Below are 21,002 nucleotides of genomic sequence, written 5' to 3' on the forward strand. Positions count from 1 at the left end.
TGGAGGAAAATGAACATAGCAGTGAATTAGACCTGATGATTTCTAAGGTTTCTTCTAACAATTCCATTATAAGAGTTTATGAATATGTAATTGAGAATTACAGTATAGTAGGCTATTTGGGGACCTCCCATCTTCTCTTTAATCAGTATTGTCCTAATTATTCATGATTACTAACTGTGATGCTAATGTTTATCTTCTCAATTAAGATGATCTATCTCTATTTCATTAGGATATGTCCAACCATACTATAGAGGATTTATGATGAAAAATGATATCCACTTTCTGAGGAAGAACTGATGGAGTATGGTTACATATTGAAGCATAATTTTTCACTTTATTTTTCTTGATTTTTTTCAACATGGGCATATCTAATATGGAACTATGTTTTACATTACTTCACATGTAAAATTGATATCATATTTTTTGTTTTGTTTTGTTTTGTTTTTTTGCTTTCTCAATGAGTGGGGAAAAGGTGGAAAGAACAAGTTTTAGAACTCAACATTCTTTTTTTAAAGAGTGAAAATGCTACATTGTGATCTACCCTCAGTTCCCATAGTCCTCTCTTTGGATGCAGTTGGCTCTCTTCATCATAATGCCATTGGAACCAGCCTGAATCATCTCACTGGTGAAAAGAGCTATGTCTATCCAAATTGATCATCATGATCTTCAATCTTTTTGTTGCCATGTATAATGATCTCCTGGTTCTGCTCATTTTAGTTAACATCAGTTTATGGCCTCCCCAGGACTCTCTGAAATCATTCTCCTGATTATTTCTTATAGAACAATAATATTCCAAAACATTCATATACCATAACTTATTCAGTCATTCTCCAACTGATAAGTATCTTCTCAGTTCCCAGTTTCTTGCCACTACAAAAAAGGTTGCCACAAAAAAATTTTGCACATGTGGGTCCCTTTACTTCCTTTGTTCTCTTTGGCACATAAGCCCAATAGAAATACTGCTGTATCAAATGGTATGCACAGTTTGATAGGCCTTTGGGCATGGTTCCAAATTGCTCTTAAGAATGGTTGAATCAGTTTACAATTCCACCAACAATGCATGAGTACCCCAGTTTTCCTAAATCCCATCTAACATTCATCATTATCTTTTCCTGTCATCTTAGCCAATCTGAGAAGTATGTAGTGGTACCTCAGAGTTGTCTTAATTTGCATTTCTCTGATGAATAGTGATTTAGAGTACCTTTTCATATGACTAGAAATGGTTTTAATTTCTTCATCTGAAAATTATCTGTTCATATCTTTAGACCATTTATCAAATGGTGAAGGGCTTGATTTCTTATAAATTTGAGTCAATTCTTTATATATTTTAGAAATGAGGCCTTTATCAGAATCCTTGAAGATAAAAATGTTTTCCCTACTTATTTCTTCTCTTCTAATCTTGTCTGCACCGAATTTGTTTGTACAAAAACTTTTTAACTTAATATAATCAAATTTAACCATGTTGTGTTTAATAATGTACCCCACTTCTTTGGCCACAAATTCCTTCCTTCTCCACAAATCTTAGAAGTAAATTATCCTTTGTTTTTCTAATTTGCTTATAGTATCACTCTTTATGTCTACATCATGAACCCATTTTGACCTCCTCGGTGGGAGTAGTCAGAAGCAAAAATCTGATGAGGAGGGACAGGGTGAAAAGAGAGAAAAAGTACAGAGAAGAAAATAGGTTGGAGGGAAATACACAACTGGCAATCACAATTAAATGTGAATGGAATGAATTTTCCCATAAAACAGAAGCAGATAAAAGAGTGGATCAAAAACCACGACCCTAAAATATGTTGTCTACAAAACAATACATTGAAAGTAGAGAGATACACACAGAGTATATTACAGCTGAAGAAGAAAAAAAAAGGTGGTGTAGCAATCCTGATCTCAGAAAGATCAAAAGTAAAAAATATATGTAATTAAAACAGATAAAGAAAATTACATCTTGTTAAAATTACCATATAAAGTAAAATAATATCACCATTAAACATCTATGCACCTAGTGGTACAACATCCAAATTCTTAAAAGAGAAGGTTAAGTGAGTTAGAGGAAGAAATAGATAGGGCAGAACTATACTAGTGGGGAATCTCCCCCTACTTCTCTCAGAATTAGATAAATTTAACCAAAAACATTAAGAAGAAAGAAATTAAATAAAACTTAGAAAAGTTAGGTGTGATAGATACCTCTGGAAAAAATTGAATGGGAACAGAAAGCAATATATTCTCAGAAGAACATGGCACTTACACAAAAATTGACAATGTATTGTAGAACAAAAACCTCACAATCAAATGCAGAAAGGAAAATATATTGAAAGCATCCTTTTCAGATCATGATGCAATAAAAATTATGTGCAATAAAAAGGCCGTGGAAAGATAGACTAAAAACTAATTGTAAATGAATGGTCTTACTGTAAAGAATGAGGGGGGCAAACAATATATCATGGAAACAATCAATAATTTCATCCAAGATAATGAAACTAATGAGACAACATACAAAAATCTATGAGATGCAGCCAAAGCAGTTCTTAGGAGAAATTTTACAATCCATCACCAGAGTTAGATTTGGAAGCCTTTGCAATCAATACCCACTACAACTTTTATTCAGCTAGCACAGCCTTGGCAATTCAGTATGACCTCCATGCTACAACTAGACATTCAATTAGGAATTTAGTTGAATAAGTTCCCTGTGTACAAAGAGTTTCTTTTTAAAGTGAAGACACTAGTTGCAAGCATGCTAAGTAGACTCTTTTCCCTGTATTCTAATTGAATTCAGCAAGTCTTTATTATTTTCAGAATACTATTACAGGCACAAGGAAAATGCATAACTTAAATAATGCTGGACTTCAAATTAATGCCACATCTTAAAGACAGACTGAAATATAGTCTTATTCTGGTAGTGAGTAATATCTAACCACCATTAAATGATGTTTTAATAATGGTTAAATTTCTGGGGTCTAGACATGCTCAGGCATGTTGTTTTTCCTCTTCCTTTTCAAAGATATGGAGTTGTTTAGACCGTGGCAAAATTTTGCTTGATCTGATTATGTGTAATACCAATCTAGTGATTAATTCCTATTTTATAATTTTTGTAAACAATTGAAACATTAAAGATTATTAATTTAACAAGAATTAGAATGGCAATTCCATTAAAATTTGGATACACGAGACTAATCAGTACTTACAAAATCTATTGTCTAGTAGCAGGATAAGATATAAGTAGGTTAACTATAGAACTGATGTTAAATAACATATACTAAATATATAAAACAAATTGTTATGTAAAGTATGAGAAAGATGATCATATAACTTCAGAGAGGATCATGAGAAGGCATTATGATGTAAGTATGTTTCTGAGTTTATTTTAAGAGGATGAGTAGAAATTAAATAGATGAAGAAGAAAGGACTTGATGTATAGAAAGGTATGTTGAGGAAAATGGAAGTAATACTCATTGGATTACAATGTCTTAAAGAAAGTATAAAATAAGCTTTAAAGATAGGGTGGGAGCAGCTGTAAAAATCTTTGAATGCCTGAATAAGAAGTTCAAAATTTACTCAGCTACTGAAAATTTTTAACCAGAAGAGTGAACTATGCCTAAGGAAAAAATATTCCAGCAGTTCTATGAGTTGGAAGAATGGGTTGGAAATATTGTAGACTAGAGGAGGGAAAACTTCTGAGTATTATATTACAATAATCCAATAATTCAATCAGGTGGTAATGGGAGAACCTTATTACTGTTTTGGCAATGTGACTCAAAAAAAGATGTGAGAAATATGGAAATCAGTAGACCTGGGTAACAGATTTGAAATGAAAATAAGAGGAAAAATAACAGAATAAAAATAAAATCCCAAATTTTCAGCATTCAGAAGGTGGCAATTTAGTCTGATTTATTATTATTATTTTTTATTGAAACAACTGGCTGAGTAAGTAAACTTAAGTTTTGTTATTGTGCAGACATAATCCAGTTTCAGTGAGGTTCTGAAGATGATGTGAAATTACACAAAGAAACTAAACAGTGGGCAATAGAATCTGAAAAAATCTGAATAGGCTAGGACATTAAGCTGAATAATACAACACAATTCAATAGGAATAAATGCAAAATTCATACTATAAAACAAAAAAAACAAAACAACAAAAATGTTTTTCACATACAAGATCTTTCACTGTCTCTTACTCTCATATCCAATTTGCTGAACAAGTCTGTTGATGTCTCCTCTTTGACATGTCTTGAACATGGGATTAATTATTTCATATGATGAAATGCAAAAGACCTATTACAGTGGAGGGGAAGATGGCAGAGTGAGCAATAGGCATTGATTGAACATTACTTTCATTATTGGTTCAAAGAAACCATAATCACTTGGATATAGAAAAATATCTTAACAGGAAGTCAGGAGGGGAGGAAAATAAATAAAGTTTGAGAGACATGCATTACCTATATCAAATTGCCTACTACTTTAGGAAGAAGAAGGGAGAAAAATTTGGAACTCAAAATCTTGTAAAAATGAATGCTAAAAATTCTCTTGATATGCAACTGGGAAAATATACAAGAAGTAAAAAAAAAATAAAGATATGTGCTGCAGATGGTAGAACTGAATAAATCCAATTACTCTAACCACACAGTAACACCAGAATCAACTCACGGAACAAGAGACAGATAATAAGATACTGGATCAACTGTTGAAGATTTTTACAAGTCATGAGATATGCACTGCTCCACTTTAGGGTATATCAGACTTCATAATACCATCACTCGACAGACAGAAAAAAGTGATTTCTAAAGTATTTATATTTATAAAGTATTTTAAGCCATGCAGAGTTTGGAAAAAATATCTCAGATTGTCTTCACAATAAATCTATGAAGTAGATGATAAAATTATCCATATTTTTTCAGATTGGAAAGCTGAGACACAGAAGTTAATTATTTGTCCAAGATCACACAGTCAATAATGTTGAAGCCTGAGATCATATTTGAACTCAGATCTCAAGTTTTCAAGTCTAATGCTTTATTCACTGGATCACCTAGGCAATGTAAAATTTTTCTTTTGATATGATATATATTGTCCCTTCATAGTGATTTCATAAAATCAATTCTCAGAGATTTCATTTCTGCAATTCATTCATTATTGGCAGAACTTGGATAAACATAGCCTAACAGCAAGGCTGAAACTCTGCACATGCTTTACTGCTTCACACTACAGGAATAGCACATCCAAGAAAGTCATTATAGATTGTGAAAGGAATAAGCCAGATAATTGCTGTGTTTGAAAATAATCTGAATATTCATGTACAAATGATTCTTATTTTTGCCTTTGAGAAAATTAATTCCAAGAATGACTAAACTTTAATGCACGTCATATTTCTATTACAACATAATGACATTAATGCAGTGTCATGAAAAATGTTTACAAAACAGTTAGTGGTACTGAAAGGTCTTTATATAATTCTAGTAACTAATCTATTTAATTTTTAAGGTTCATGTATAATAGACATATAAAATGATTTTACATATGTGTGTGTTTGTATGTGTATATATATATATATATGTGTGTGTGTGTGTGTGTGTGTATGTGTGTGTATTTATGTATCCATATATACACACACATATATACACATACCTATTTAAATTGCTCCTATTTATACAAAACTAAAACTTACCTAAACATCTATGGTATTAAACTTCAAGAAACATATCAAACTTGTCTAAACATTAATTCATTAAAATTAAAATTTTTATGCAAACAAAATAAAAAAGCTACATTCTTAAATAATTATAACCTTGGACCTCATTTTCTTATAGATAGTGAAAAATGGCCTAGTACAGTGGAGAATGCTGGAATAGAATCAGTGGGACTTGAGTTTTTGCCTTGCCTTTCACATTACATGAATAACACTAATTCAGCCATTTATTATCAATGTATCTTAAGCCACTTCCTAGAACTTGCCTTAGTTCAACTCAGTTGTGATAATTCCTCATGCTGGGAATTATTCCAAAATGATGAAATCACTATTCCTTTCCACATTTTTGCAATAATCCTTGGGTAAGGATGTTATGAATTTCCAAAAATAGATATACAACTTATACAATATTTATGTTATACCAAAGAACTACTTAAATGCTAATAGAAAAGACATAGTATCCCTTTCATTGCTTATTTTTTTGTGTTGAGTGATTACAGGAAGATCACCTAAGATCAAACTGGAAAAGGAGGATGGGTAGGATTAAATTATAAAGTACTTTAAATGTTCATCAAAGTAATTTCAACTTGACTCAGTAAGACTTTTGAATACATATATTATATAAGCATATAAAATGTGCAACATGCTTTCAATAACACATGCTTTCTGATCCATTATTTCAAAGAGGAATTGAAAAACTCTTCAATCAAAAAAAAATTCAAGATTGTAAGATATCTTTACAAAAGAATCATGATGTTTCAAAGTACAAAATCTCAATAATTCTTCTACCCCAAGGATCCTTATGAAATAAAAATCAGTATTAAAATTTTCCCTCCAATTAATTTTTATACTATTATTTCTTTCAAAAAATGATAATAGCTTTTATTAATTTAAAATCTTCATACTATTTAAATTCCCACTCACATTATTTTATACATATACCTTAGGTGAATATGGGTATTAAATAGAAGTAAAAAAGGAAAGATTCTTTTTTGGTTGTGGATATCATAGGAATATATCTAGAATCATAGAAACTCAAGAGTCTTAGAATTAGAAAGAGCATCAATGACTTTCAAGTTCAACCAATATCTGAGCAAGAATCTCATCTACAAACAAATTTGACAATATTTCTAAGCCTTTGCTGAAAGTCCATCTACTACTGTTTGGTTTACATTTCATCCTTGTTTCTTTGTGATGGGAAATTCCATTTGCATTACATTTGATTTACACATCACTGAATAGTTCCTCTTTGATTTACATTGCATCACTGTATATGCTGCCATTTGTACCTAAAAATACCACAAATCCTTGCAAAGTTAATCTTCATTAGCCAGTTTTTGCCACCTTTTATGCTGCCACATTAAACTCTTCCTTGGAGGTTCTCAGCAGCCTAATTTGGGTTCTAAAATTGTAATTTAAGCAAAGGACAGGATGTGACTTCTAGTCATAGGATAAATAAGTATGTTTTCTTGCACTTTTTTTGAGAATATTTTGTGACTTGTAATCAGTATCCTGTTTTTAGTTTCTTATATTGTCCTTCAATTTTCCCAGTCAGAAGGAGGTTCACTGGGAGTCCTGGCTAGGTTTTTTAAAGAATCTGGATTTCCTATTTGCCATTATTAGCTGTGTTGATAAACTATGCAATGTAAAGTTTTCAGCATTCCTACAGCTGTATGGAATTGACAGGAATACATAATCTGGAATGAGGATGCCAGAAATGTACATGAAATATGAAATAAAAAAGCAACTCACTGATCTCTCCCTATCAACTTCCATTACCAAGACTCCTCAAATTCTAATGTATTTAATTAACCATTTCCCTCCTTCTTTGGGGAAAAACATGCACACACATACCCATGCACACAAGCTGAATTTGGGAAATCGGTGGTTAATGGGTAGTGTGTGATATATGATTGTTCTACTCTGAAAAGTTTGTCTTCCAGTTAGTTTACTCCTTAACACACAGACATTAATCCTTAGAAGAGGGACAACTTAACCTGGAAATTGCAGGGAACTACAAGAAAAAGAATGCTACCTAAGCTCCCCTTGCTTTCTCTTCTATAATGATCCTAGATCATTATGTACCAATAAATGAAAAGAAAATTGGGATGATTAAAAAGAGACATACTGCCATGAATATATACTGCATAACAGAAAGAAAAAGGGAGATGGGTTGTATGGGAAAGATCTCTACCTACCTCTGCCTAACAAGCAAATAAGACTGAATCAGCACAGAACATTACCTATCTATTAAAGAAGAAAGGCACCAGACTATAGAAATGTCATTAACATCAAGTGATTCTTTAATATTTTAGGGTCAGGTAAGGATATAATATATAACAGCTGACATTTATATAGTGCTTTAAGGCATATCATATACACAAGGATCCTGTGAGGTAGTTGTTATTTTTCCTATGTTACAGATGGAGAAACTGAGACTTAAAGAGGTTAAAGTATTTGTTCATATCCATGTGGTGTGTATCAAAGGTGAGATTTGAAATTAAGTCTTCCTATTTTCAGACCCAGTCCTATGACTTACTGTACTACCTAACTTCCCTATTAGGCCCTGACCTTTCCACAACCAATGCATCAGGGGTTATCAATGATGGACAATCCCTGCCAACCTGAATGAACTACTTTTTTTTTTTTGGTCTTCTCTATTACAATTTTCTTGTACTATAGTATGTTGCCTGATGTTCCCACCTTTTACTTTCTCAGCTGGGTACATGTTACTGACTCTGAGTATTATTCAAAAATAGAGGTTATTTTAATATTACTACCAGCAACTGGATGACCATTTTCATTGCTGAACCATTTGCCATTAGGTGAGCTAATGTTAAAATTGGAATTAGGAAGAACTGAATCCAAATCTTACTTCAAGAACTTAAGATCATTGTCACTCTAAGAAAATCACAACTCCCCCTCAACTCTGGTTTACTCATCTATAAAAGAGTGATAATAATTGATTTATCTTAGAAGATTGTTCTAAGATCAACTTTGGTTTTATTATACACATTATATACATACATAAGATTTATAAAGTTTTCCTGCTCTTAGAAATATTCCTAAAGAATAGTGACAAGATTAAGAGGACAGTAACATTACCCTCATAGATGAATGTATCTCTGCCTGTTTTGTCCTGTTTTATAGATTTTCTCTCTATAGCACATCTCTCTTTCTTTCAACTGAACAAAGACACTTCAGATTGCACTGCTACAAACGTCATCAGGTGTGTGCACTGATCTAAGAGACCTGAGTCATGTATCAAGATTGTAGTTTTATATTACCTCATGAGACAAATAAAAGGCAGCAATTCCCAGGGGCCAGAAGCAACAGAGCATGGAGAAAACACTGAGACCCAAGTGATCCCTTGGCGGCATCATCAGGAAGTTGTCCTCACTCTCTGTATCACTTGAATAGTCACTCTGGAATAGCAAAGGGAGGAGGAGAAGGAAGATAGGGAAGAGAGAAAAACATTGGTTAATGACAGTAGTGATCAATAAATATTCATTAAAAGCCTATTCAATGTCTGTCAGGCTGTGGGAACTGAATGTGGATTACAATATAGTCTTTTCATTCTTTTTTGTAGTTGTTTCCTTGCATTTTGTTTTCTTTCTCATTTTTTGATCTGATTTTTCTTGTGTAGCATGATAATTGTGGACATATGTTTGGAAGAATTGCACATGTTTAAAATATATTGGATTACTTGCTATCTAAGGGAAGGGGTGGGGGAAAGGGAGGAAAAAATTGAAACAAAAGATTTTGCAAGAATGAATGTTGAAAATTATCTCTGCACAAATTTTGAAAATAAAAAGCTTTAATAAAATAAACAAATTAGTGAAAAATTTTTTAAAAAAATGATATTAAAGGTTGTCAGAGAGTGGATTGCTAAGGTCCAATTGAGAATACTAGGGAGGAGAGTCTCATTTGGGTACAAAGATTGGGATCTTGGTAGTGCTGTAATGATGAGAAATTGTGGATGGCTTTTGAAACCAAACATTGATACATAGATGTATCTTGTGAATTCATTATCATTGATTTTCCATGATTTATAAGTTGGGTTGGTATCTATGTGTATATAAAGATTTTGTTTTGGAGTAAATTGAAAATAAATTTTACTGCAGGGCTCATAAACACAATCTGCAAAGAGTCACAATAATGAAACTTTCCTTGCCACTTGTGTGTATGTGCTCTCAGGTTCCTAGGTCCACACAAATGAAAAAGAGAAAATTTTATGTGAAGTCATGTGACTTGTATTCAAACACTTACTCTCATATTTAATAGCTTTGTGATCTTAGGGAAGCCATTTTTGCCCCTGCAGTACTTGATCTTTAAGTAGAATAGTGATTTAGATGAATTGATGCTTAAAACATTATGTGTGTTCAAGTCTTTTCCAATTCTAAGACCTTTGATCTAAAATAGAAACTTGTATTTTTTTTAAATTTGAGAATAGACATGAAACAACTAACATATTTCAAAAAACAACTTTATGACTTAAAGTATAATTTAAGAGTTTCTAAAAAGCTTCCCAACTTTGGGTGTGCAAAATCCAAAGAAAAGAATTATTCATATGATTATCTAGAATGCAATGATGGGTATGCTACTTATTTCCCCCCCATAGAAATAGTTTCAATGCTTTCAAAATTTTTTGATCAATCATTTGAAACTCCATGAACCAACTTTCAGCCTAAAAATGTTAGAATGCCTTCTCTTTTATGAAAACATATATATATATGTATATATATATACATATATATATTACCTATTCTCCACATAAGTTATTATTTTTACAGTTTCAAGAATCATGTAATATCCAAACATCAACCTTGTGAATCAGAGTAATTTTCACTCTGCATTATACTTTCCCATATGGTATTTCAAAACAGTAACATAAAATGAAGATTACCATCATTATGTCTAGCACAGAAGGATGAACTTAAGAACATACAGGAATGAATAATTCATTGTTAAGTTTATAGACCTTAAACCTTCCAGGTGGTGTTGCCCCATTTTTTTTTTGTCACATCTCTGAATGCTTCCTTATTTTATGTGAATGAAAAATGTGTAACACTCAGGACTTCTAGACAGCTTCTGGGTAGTTAGGCAGCTGTGTATATTCTCATACAGTAGCTCTTCCAAAGAAAGCAGCTTCTGTGTACTGAACAATCATACTCCATCTATACAATCTTAAAAAGGTAACTATTGAATTGGATGGGAAATTGAAGTTGAGATTACTGATTTATTATCATTTGTTTATCACTAAAAGAAGTTAGTTCAATAAAGATGGAATTTTTGTTTGTTTTTCCCCCAGTAAATTTATTTATTTAAAGTATAATTTATGAATCACGTTGGAAGAGAAAAATCAGAGCAAAAGGAAAAAAAAAAAAAAAACCATGGGAGAGATTAAAAAAAAAACCACAGAAAAAAAGAAGTGAACATAGCATGTTCTGATTTACATTCAATCTCCTCGGTTCTTTTTCTGGATGCAGATGGCATTTTTTGTCCAAAGTCCATTGGGATTGCTTTAGATTACTGAACTAAGAAGAGCCAAGTCTTTCATAGTTGATCTTTGCACATTCTTGCTGTTGCTATCTACAATGTATTCCTGGTTCTGCTTGTTTCACTTAGCATCAGTTTATGTAGATCTTTCCAGGCCTTTCTAAAATCAACTTGCTAATCATTTTTATAGAATAATAATATTCCCTTATCATCATAATTGCTTAGGCACCAGTTGATGAGTATCTACTCAATTTCCAATCCTTTGCTACTACAGAAAGAGATGCTATAAACATATTTGCACATGTGGGTCCTTTTCCTCCTTTAAAATTTCCTCAGAATACAGATCCAGTAATGACACTGCTGGGTCAAAGGGTATGCATAGTTTTACAGCTCTTTGGACACAGTTCCAAATTACTCTCCAGAATAGTTAGATCATTTCACAATTCTACCATTTTTCTTTGTTTTTAATCTCTGTGTTTTTCGTTTTGCTGTGAACCTGGGATTTTTCTGTGTATGGAATATCTAGAATGGAAACAATTTCCACAAGAACACATTGGTTAATCTTCTATCCTCTTCATTTCTATCTCTTAGCTTCCTTCTAGTTTTAGCTAAAGTTCCATCATCTGCAGAAGTACTCCTCAGTCCTCCTTAAATTTAGTCTTCTACTTGAGACTACCCTCAATTTACTTTATATACAGCTTATTTGTAAATAGTGATTTGCATGTTGTTTCTCTCATGAAATTATGGGCACCTTGAAAATGAGGATTGTTTTTGGCTTTCCTTGTGTATCCAGCATTTAGCAAATCACTTGCACATAATAGGTACTTTAAAAAGGTATAGCAAGGTACATATAGTAGATCTGCAGTTTCATATATAATCATCTTTTAAATTATGCTATGTTAAGGAAATACTTGTTTCAGTCTACGAATTAAAAATAAAATAGATTTTAAAAGATTAAAAAAAAAGAAATGCCAGTTGGCTATCTCTAGAAATTTTGTTCTTTGAGAGTTAGCTGGGGTATTCATCAGTTGAATGAGATATCCATGATCATATAGTATTTGTCAGGGGAAAGATTTGGGACCAGGCCTTTTCCTCCATAGCATGCCATTTATCCATAATACCAAAGTTTTTCTCAAAAATAAGTTATAGAATAAGTAGCTCCAATATTCCATGATGGGTAATATACAACCATAAATACAGGACTAGAAAATCAAAAAACCTACAAAGTTCATCTAATCCAAGACCCTGATTTTATACATAAGGAAACAAAATAAGGTACTAGGGAGATTATGTGCTTCTGCCAGGATCACATAAATCATATAAAACAAAAGAGTGAGTGTGACCTGGTTTCTTTGACTCCAAACAACACTTCTTCCATTACATTATGCACATTCTAATGATTGTTGAAGATTTAGATTGCTGATGAGAAATAAGCAAAGAATGAGCATTGTAACAAGAGTTAATAAAAAGCTGGCTTTGGTTTCAGGATGACCTTGGTTGCCCTTTGACATACATTAGTATGGGGAAATCAGGGTTATTTCAGATCTGCCCTCTAATAAATTCCCTAATAGCATAATTCATAACTTTATTTCTATATTTTTATAGTTTACTATATATTATACCTTTAATTAAAAGGTGAGTTGATTGACTGAGAAATTTAGAATTTTGAAGGATCTTGGAGGTCTTTCATTTGATAAATGTCAAATTGTGGCCTTTATAATCCTTGAGGAATGCTCAAATTAAATTAACATGTAATAAAGAAATATTTTTAAAATAAATAAAAATATAATAACATAGATCATTCAATGTGTATTTATGGTTTTCTATATCAATGTGTGGCTCACAGAGATCTGTTTCTACAAATAAAAATATTATGACATATATTGTAAAATGTGGATTTACCGTTTTCCAGGTCAATACATGATCATAGGGATCTATTTCTACCAGAGTTTAACAGCACTGATCTAGTCTAATCTTTTAATATTATAGACAAGAAAAGTGAACTTCAGTGAAGCTAATTTGTTATATGGAGAGATTTTTCAAAATGTGAGTTCCCCACATTAGAAGGATTTCAGAAAAGAATGCCCATAACCCTAATTAAAAAAAAAAAAAAAAAACAAACATTCTACCACAAACAACAAAAACAATCAATTAACAAGATCAAGGATTTCTGTTCTTCATATTTCATACTGATGGAATGCATATATGTGCAGCTGATGATTGAATAGAGCTTAAATTGAAAAAAAATTAAGTCAACATAGACTTCTTAGGTGGAGAGATAGGTGATTCAGTAGATAGAGGGCTAACTCTGGAATCAGGTCTTTGTGACTTCTTCAAATCTCATTAGCATTTTCTTTAGCAAGTTGTCTTATAATTTCTGTTGCTACATCTTTACCAACAGTTTATATGACAGTTGTCTGCAGACGTCCCATGAAATCAGCCAAGGGTTCATTTGGACTTTGTATTATTTTTGTGAAGGCTTCCCCTCTATCTTGTCTTTCTTAGAGAGTGCCCCATGCTTTGATAGCAGCAGAAGCAATATGTTCATATGCTGCTACAGGGTAATTAATCTCTGCTGAAGTGTCTGCATAAAGACCTAAACCTACTAGTTGGTGACTGGTATATTAACTCTAGTTTGCCTATTTCATTGGACTTGTATTCTACAGAATTCAGAAAGCCACAAAACTTTTTGTCCAGGTTCTAAACATGTTCTTGCTATAGATTTCCAATCGCTAGGGGTTAAAATTTCATAAGCCAAATTCTCTAATACTATCTTAACCTAAGATAGAATGCAAGCCTTTTTCAGATCTTTGATAATTTCCAGATTAAAAGGAGTATATCTTCTTTCTTGAAATAAAGTCAAACTCTTCAATCACAGAGTATGCTTCTATTTTCAAATAAGGTATATCCTTTCCTTCATCTTTAGCTTTAATTAGTGTCCTTTGTAATCGTATCATAGGGGGTGGACAAAGCTGCTGCATGGGTGGTGCTAATGGTGTCACTGCTCTCCCACTCCTCTTCCTCCCTCAACCTATGAAGGTGAAATTGAGAGGGGAGAGTCAGGAGATGGGGAATACCCTAAGGGCTCCTGCTGTGAAGGACCACACTTTAATTTCATCAGCACTGTACTAAACTCCTTTCTTGTCCAATTCTTCATGCTTTTTAGCTGTTTTATCAGTACCATTCCCCTCTTGCTCTTTCTCCTTTTTCCTTATTTTAAAACTTTTGGGATTCCTTAAAGCCTATTGTATTATATTGTATTTATAGAATGTTTCCTTAGGATTGAATCAGGACCATTATCATTGTAATATTCAATTAGTTGCTCTCCCACTAGTTTCCACTTATTTGATTCTAATTTGTCTTCCTTAGAGAACCAAGGAGACATGCACTCTAATATTTCTAAGATTCCAATGATCTGCTCCCAAGTTACCAACAAACTTTACTTCTTTATTAACCTAACTATGTTTGCTACACACTCCCCTTTGGGGTAGGGAAGGCTCTTTTCTTAGTATTTGCCCCATTTAATGAAAGTGACTAGTTTTTTAGCCTATTTCTGTGTCACAGGGACTTCTCCACTGAACTAATGATCACATCCCTGGAGCTGCTGAGTGTAGTTCCTTAAGTGCAGAGTCTCAACATGTAATGTGTTTCTTTAGTGCCCCAAGTTGAGCGCCAAAATGTGACATCTGGGCTAGCTTTCTGGAAGTCCTCCAGATGGGCCTTGGTCTCAGCATGACCTTGAGGATGGTCAGGAAGAGAGTCTAAAATCTTTATTGTCGCCTTCACACTCTGTCTCCTTCACAGTCTATTCACTCTGACTAACTCAGTCTCTGTCCTTCACAGTCTGTCTGTCATAGTCTGTCTTCTTCACAGTCTGTTCACTCTGACTGACTGTATCCTCAGTTCTCTCAGCCCTTAAATACCCTATTACAATTACATCATTACAGGATACTGAGTATGGGTCAATTAGAGTGATTATATCATTATATCATACTAGACATATGTGAACTAGAGAACCATTATCTCATCAATTCTACTGAATTAACACCTTGCTGTAAGTATCCTTGTTTCAAATATACTTCTCCAGAGTTCTGGCCTTCTACAGCTACTGGTTGAAGCTAGATATAATTTCACATCGGAAGACAGGGTCCCTTTTGACAAGAGATTTCTAGAGACATTCATCAATGCTTTCATTGTAGTAAAGTAGGGCATCTGAAAGCTCAATGTTGCTTTGCAAACATTGCATTCCAATGGGTTATAAAACCTGTCTGCAGGACCCAGTGCAAACAAATGCAACAAAGGCTTCCCTTGAGCATCAGAATGTAGATTGATTCAGGGAAATGGAAGTGGGGACTCAGCTTCAGGGTCCCAGGCAAAAAACACTTGGGGCATGATGGCAGCTAATATTATTACACCCAGACAGTCTTTAGAAGTTCAGTACTCAGACATGATCAATCAACTGTGAAGCAACCTGATGGGGGAAATAGATTATCATTGGGGAGAATAGAGTTGTATGCAGCTGAGACTACTGAGTTATCCCCTACCGAGGTGAAAGCTGTCCCTGTCCAGCCAATGGAGGCCCTTGACTCCATACACAATCAGCTTAACCGTTTTACCTCCTGAGAGTGCTTACAAAACAGTGTCCATCCATACACTGATGTGGAAAACTGGGGAATGTGTAGATAATATCCCAGTCACTAATACAGGTAGACAATGTGTGACTTATCAATCAGGAGAAATAGTAGCATTAGGTTTACTGATACATACTCTTAATAGGGAATATGGTGATATTTATCCAGATATTGATTCCCAACCACAGAATCCAGGAATAATCTAGATAGCAGCTGTTACAGCTGACCAATCTATGCTCACTATCTATATAAATGGCATATTATAAGAAGGATTGGTAGACACAAGTACAGATTGTACAGTCATTAGAGGTGACAATTGGCCCAGTGACTGACCAAAGATTAAGGCAGACACCTATAGTCTATCATAGGAGGATTAATAGCAACTGAAATTAGTGCTACCCCTTTGAGATGGATATTTGAAGCTGAAACAGGAGTTTTTACGTCTTTTGTAGCTAAAAAAAACTGCCATCAATCTATGGGGAAGAGACAGGATTACAATTGAATACCTCAGCTTTTTATGCAGGGCTGTTGTTGAAGACCTGCCTGATCTGTCATCTGTTCTCATTCAATGGAACTGATACACCAGTAGGGGTAGGACAGTAGCCCTTAGCTAGTGATAAAATTCAGGCCTTATTAAGTATAGTACAGGAGCAACTTGACCAAGGACATTTACAGCCTGCTGTAAGTCCTTGGCACTCTGATGTATTTATTGTAAAAAAGAAGTCTGGAAAATTGAGGATGTTGACTGATTAAAAATAAGTAAATGAAGAGATGGAAACCATGGGATCTCTTCAGCCTGAACTTCCATCTCCTACTCAATTGTCTAGAGAATGGCCTTTGGATTGCAGACATTAAGGATTGTTTCTATTCTTTTCCTCTGGATAAGGAGGATATAAAAAGATTTGCCTTTTCGGTATCCAGTGTTAATTTAGTTGAGTCTTATAAAAGATACAAATGGACAGTTTTGTCACAGGGAATAGAAAACAACCCTACTATATGTCAAATGTATGTTGCTACTGCTCTTACTCCAGTAAGAAAAGTATTTCCAAAAGTTATGTTGTTACATTATATGGTTGATATCTTGGGGTTTGCGCCTGAGGAGCAAATGTTAGAAACATGTCTATAAAAGACCATAGAAACACGAAGGAACTACAAATTGCATATAACTCCAGAAAAATTCAAAGGCACCCTCCTTTTCAATATTTAGATTATGAATTATTTCCTAAGGTGCTTACAGTACAAAAACATTCTTTAAGAACAGAGAAGCTAAACAAACTTAAATGACTTTCAAAAATTGACAGGAGCTATCCAATGGATGAGTTCAATGTTAGGCTTAACTACCCATCAATTACAACAATTATATGACATTTTAAGGGGAGACAGTGCTTTAAACTCACCACGCCACCTTACAAAAAAGCTCAAGAGGCTTTGCGAGAAGTTGAACTGGCTTTATCTAATGTGGTTGAAAGAGTCACTCAAAAACAGTTTTTGCTACACAAGAGGCACCCACAGCAGTCCTTTATCAAGGAGACAGTGTGATGGAGTGGCTGAACTTCCCAGCACAACCAGAACAAAGCCTTACTCCTTACCCAGTGCTTGTGGCTAACATTTTATTAAAGACAGTACAATTATCTTGGATAAGAACTGACAAAATATACACTTTTTATACCAATGCACAAATTAATGTATGCTGTGAAATCATCCCAGAGTGGCAAATTTTATTGGCCACAGCTCCAAATTTTACACATATGTCTCCTTAAAGATAACCTGGTAATTATATAATTGGCAATGGATTCTTGAAGAAAAGGTTTCTAAAGTTCCTCTTAAAGCAACAACTATTTTTCAGATGCATCCAAACATAACATGTGTGCTGTATACTCTCATGACTTAACTATAAAGAGAGTAGTCAGAACTCCTTTTCAGTCTACTCAACAGAATGAATTGTATGCAATCATTCTAGCTCTTACTTATTATCCAGGAGATATAAATATAATATCTGATTCGGCCTATTCAGTAGGTGTGATACAAAGAATTGCCACAGTGCAAATAGAATTTTTAGCTTCTAATATATATCAATTCTTTAAGGGACTTCAAGAGCAAGCGGGAAAGCATACAGGTAAGATTAATATCTTGCATGTCCACTCACATAGTGGACTTCCAGGTCCTACTTTTTATGGAAATTCAAAGGCAGAGAGCCTTCTAACCATGTTGGCCAATACTCCTTTATTTCAGGCAACCCAAGAATTTCATTATAAATATCATCAGGCTGTTCGAGCTTTATGTTTACAATTTGGGATAACAAAAGAGAAAACTAGGAACATAGTAAAAGGCTATATGGCTTGCCTTCCTTTCCATGCTCCTATGCTCTCTCCAGGGAAGGACTCCCATGGTTTGAGACAAGGCAATTTGGCAAATGGATGTGACCCAGTATAAATCTTTTGGTCATCTGTCTTTTATCCATGTTGTAGTAGATACCTTTTTAATATTTACTTTTGCAATACCAGCAGCAAAAGAGACAGCCAAAGTAGTTACTGAATTCCTTATACAAGCTTTTGCAATTATAGGTGTGCCACAAGCAATAAAAACAGATAATGGACCTGCATATACTTCTGAACATTTTGCACAATATCAGATTTTACACTCCAGTGGCATACCCTTTAATCCTCAAGGACAGGCAATAATAGAGAGGGGAAACAGAGACATCAAGACAACATCAAGACACTCCTCCAAAAACAATAGAAAGGGGGAGCCACAGGTACCCCTAGAGAACTTCTAAATTTAGCTCTCTATACCACTAATTTTTAATTTTTGATAAAGTTGCACTAGCTCCTGCAGACACGTTTTATAACCCACTGGAAAGGCAGTGTCCAGTGCGAGCAGTTCCACTATCTTTAGATAATCGCCAGGAGATGTGGAGAGATCCAGAAAGTGATGAATGGAAGGGACCAGATAGGTTAAATTCTTGAGGGAGAGGCTTTGCTTGTATCTCTACAGATGGAGAAGGAATCAGATGGGTACCAATGAGCTGCATTCACCTTGTCCATCAGAGAGACACAGAAAAGGAGAAGACCCTTGAAATGAAGGAAAAGACCCAAGAAACATCAGATGATTCCATCCTGACTATATGTGACACTGAAAAAGCAGAGCCTTTACACCAATGTGTATGGCAATTGACTCATGAACATCAAAAATTGTCAGGAATCATTGGATTCCCTGACATGTGAAGTAATGGACAATTGATTGTGGACAACCTCTTGGCTGCTGAAGGAAGTATATGTATGATTCTTATTTATATACCCTTCTAGGACTTATGGACATGTCTAATTCTTCATATTGATTAATGTTGCTTGTTACAGCATTACTTGCCTGTGCAATATTAGTATTTGTAATGGGCTGAGGCTTGAGTTGATGCACTGAGGTCCCAAGCACGTGAGGCTAAATAGTAATTGGACCATACTCTATTAATAGATATGCTTGGAGAAAGAATGACCCCCTCCCACTCTTTGTGCAAGTCCTGATGTGTTATATAGGAAATGACGTTTTTGGTGGATGGAGGCAAGGGAGTGGAAAGGGAAGCGGAAGGAGAGACTGCTGGCTGGCATTTTGACATATTGCCCTTGTGACGGCTCTTCAGCTCCTATCTCCCTCTGCTAGCTGGCTTCCTGTCGCAGCTGCCCATATTGCTATCGCAATCCCCCCTCACCTCTACTGAGAATAAAGATTGAAGATTTTTCCCTTAACCTAAATTCCTGACTCTGGCTGATTTTAAATACTCGGTCATCACATTTGGCGCCTAAGCGTGGGAACCAAGGACCCTACTTTCACTGAAGAAGTCTCCAGTGACCAGGAACTTAGGTGAGTATAATAGACTAAACTAGTAACCTTTTTTGGCTGAAATGGGACAGATCCTAGCTAAAGATTCTCCATCCCCCACCCCAAACCCCCACCCCCAAACCCCCCCAGGAATGCAGCTATAGAAAGCCTGCTTAAGCTGATAGAAGATCAAGGGCTACTTATAACTTGGGAACAGACAGCTAGACTTCTTGGTACATTAAAACGCACCTCCCCTTGGTTCTTAGAGGAAGAGCAAATCTCTCCAGATAACTGGGCATTGGTTGGTCAACAGCTCTCCACATATTACAACGAAAAGGATCCTCATTCAATTTCCATCGAGGCATTCTATTTATACAATATAATACAGTTGGCCTTAAGAAACCATATAAGTTCTAGAAGAAAAGGGAAAAAAAAAAAAAAACTCTAGGAATAGCCAAATGGGAAAGCCTGAGATAAAGGAGGAAGACAAAGAACAGATTAATGACCATATCCCCACAGGGCATGGAGACTTAAGTGAGGCTCAAGGGTGTGGTGAATCTGAGGCAGCTTCAGCTCCAGCTAAGGAGCAGGTAATTGGCTCTCCTCTGTCAACTCCACCTTCCGGGATGGAGGTAGGAAAAGTAGTTTGGGGGGGGGGGGGCAGTGACAGCACCAGCACCTCCCCCCCAGCATCCAGCAGCTCCTATGACTAGATTGCAAAAGGGACTAATTAAGGCCAAAGAGGAAGGGAGAAATATATCAGAATTTCAACACCACATTTTTCCTGTAATTCAACAGTTTAATTCTTCAGGTCAAGAAAGTAGAAGATATGCTCCTTTTGATATAGAAATCCTCAAAGACCTGAAAAAGGCTTGCACTCTTTATGGGACTACATCAGCTTATGTTAAGATGTTATTACAGAATTTGGCTTTTGAAATCTTGACTCCTAATGACTGGAAATCTATAGCAAGGATATGCCTAGAACCTGGACAAAACTACTTGTGGCTTTCTGAATATAGTGAGCTCTGTAGGATACAAGCCCAACAAAATGGAAAGTGGAGTCCAGGAATATACTGGACAGCAGCTGTAACAGCTGACTGACCTATGCTCACAATCTATATAAATGGCCTATCATTAGAAGGGACACAAGTGCAGATCATACAATCATTAGAGGTGCCAATTGGCCCAGTCACTGGCCAAAGATTAAAGCAGACACCTACATGTCTGGAGTAGGAGGATCAATAGCAGCTGAAGTTAGTGCTGCCCCTAATGAGATGGACTTTTGAAGGCAAAACAGGAGTTTTTACTCCTTTTATAGTTGAAAAAATCCCCATCAATCTGTGGGGAAGAGACATTATACAGCAATTAGGGTTAAAAAT

The 21,002-nt window shown here is 34.8% G+C and overlaps 1 protein-coding gene across 2 annotated transcripts in view; it reads right to left on the reverse strand.

Annotated features, from left to right (window-relative positions):
* The window catches only part of SYNDIG1 (synapse differentiation inducing 1), a 295,089-nt gene that overhangs the window by 121,540 nt on the left and 152,547 nt on the right, over positions 1-21,002 (reverse strand). For both annotated transcript variants that reach the window (XR_007950380.1, XM_051975832.1), the window contains exon 3: positions 8,968-9,105. Coding sequence is in view for 1 of the 2 variants with exons in the window: in XM_051975832.1 (XP_051831792.1) it covers positions 8,968-9,105 (138 nt within the window). In the remaining variant the exon portion in view is untranslated. The remainder of the gene's footprint in view (positions 1-8,967; positions 9,106-21,002) is intronic.

The sequence above is a fragment of the Antechinus flavipes genome, chromosome 2 (genome assembly GCF_016432865.1).
Source record: "Antechinus flavipes isolate AdamAnt ecotype Samford, QLD, Australia chromosome 2, AdamAnt_v2, whole genome shotgun sequence".
NCBI lineage: Eukaryota > Metazoa > Chordata > Mammalia > Dasyuromorphia > Dasyuridae > Antechinus > Antechinus flavipes.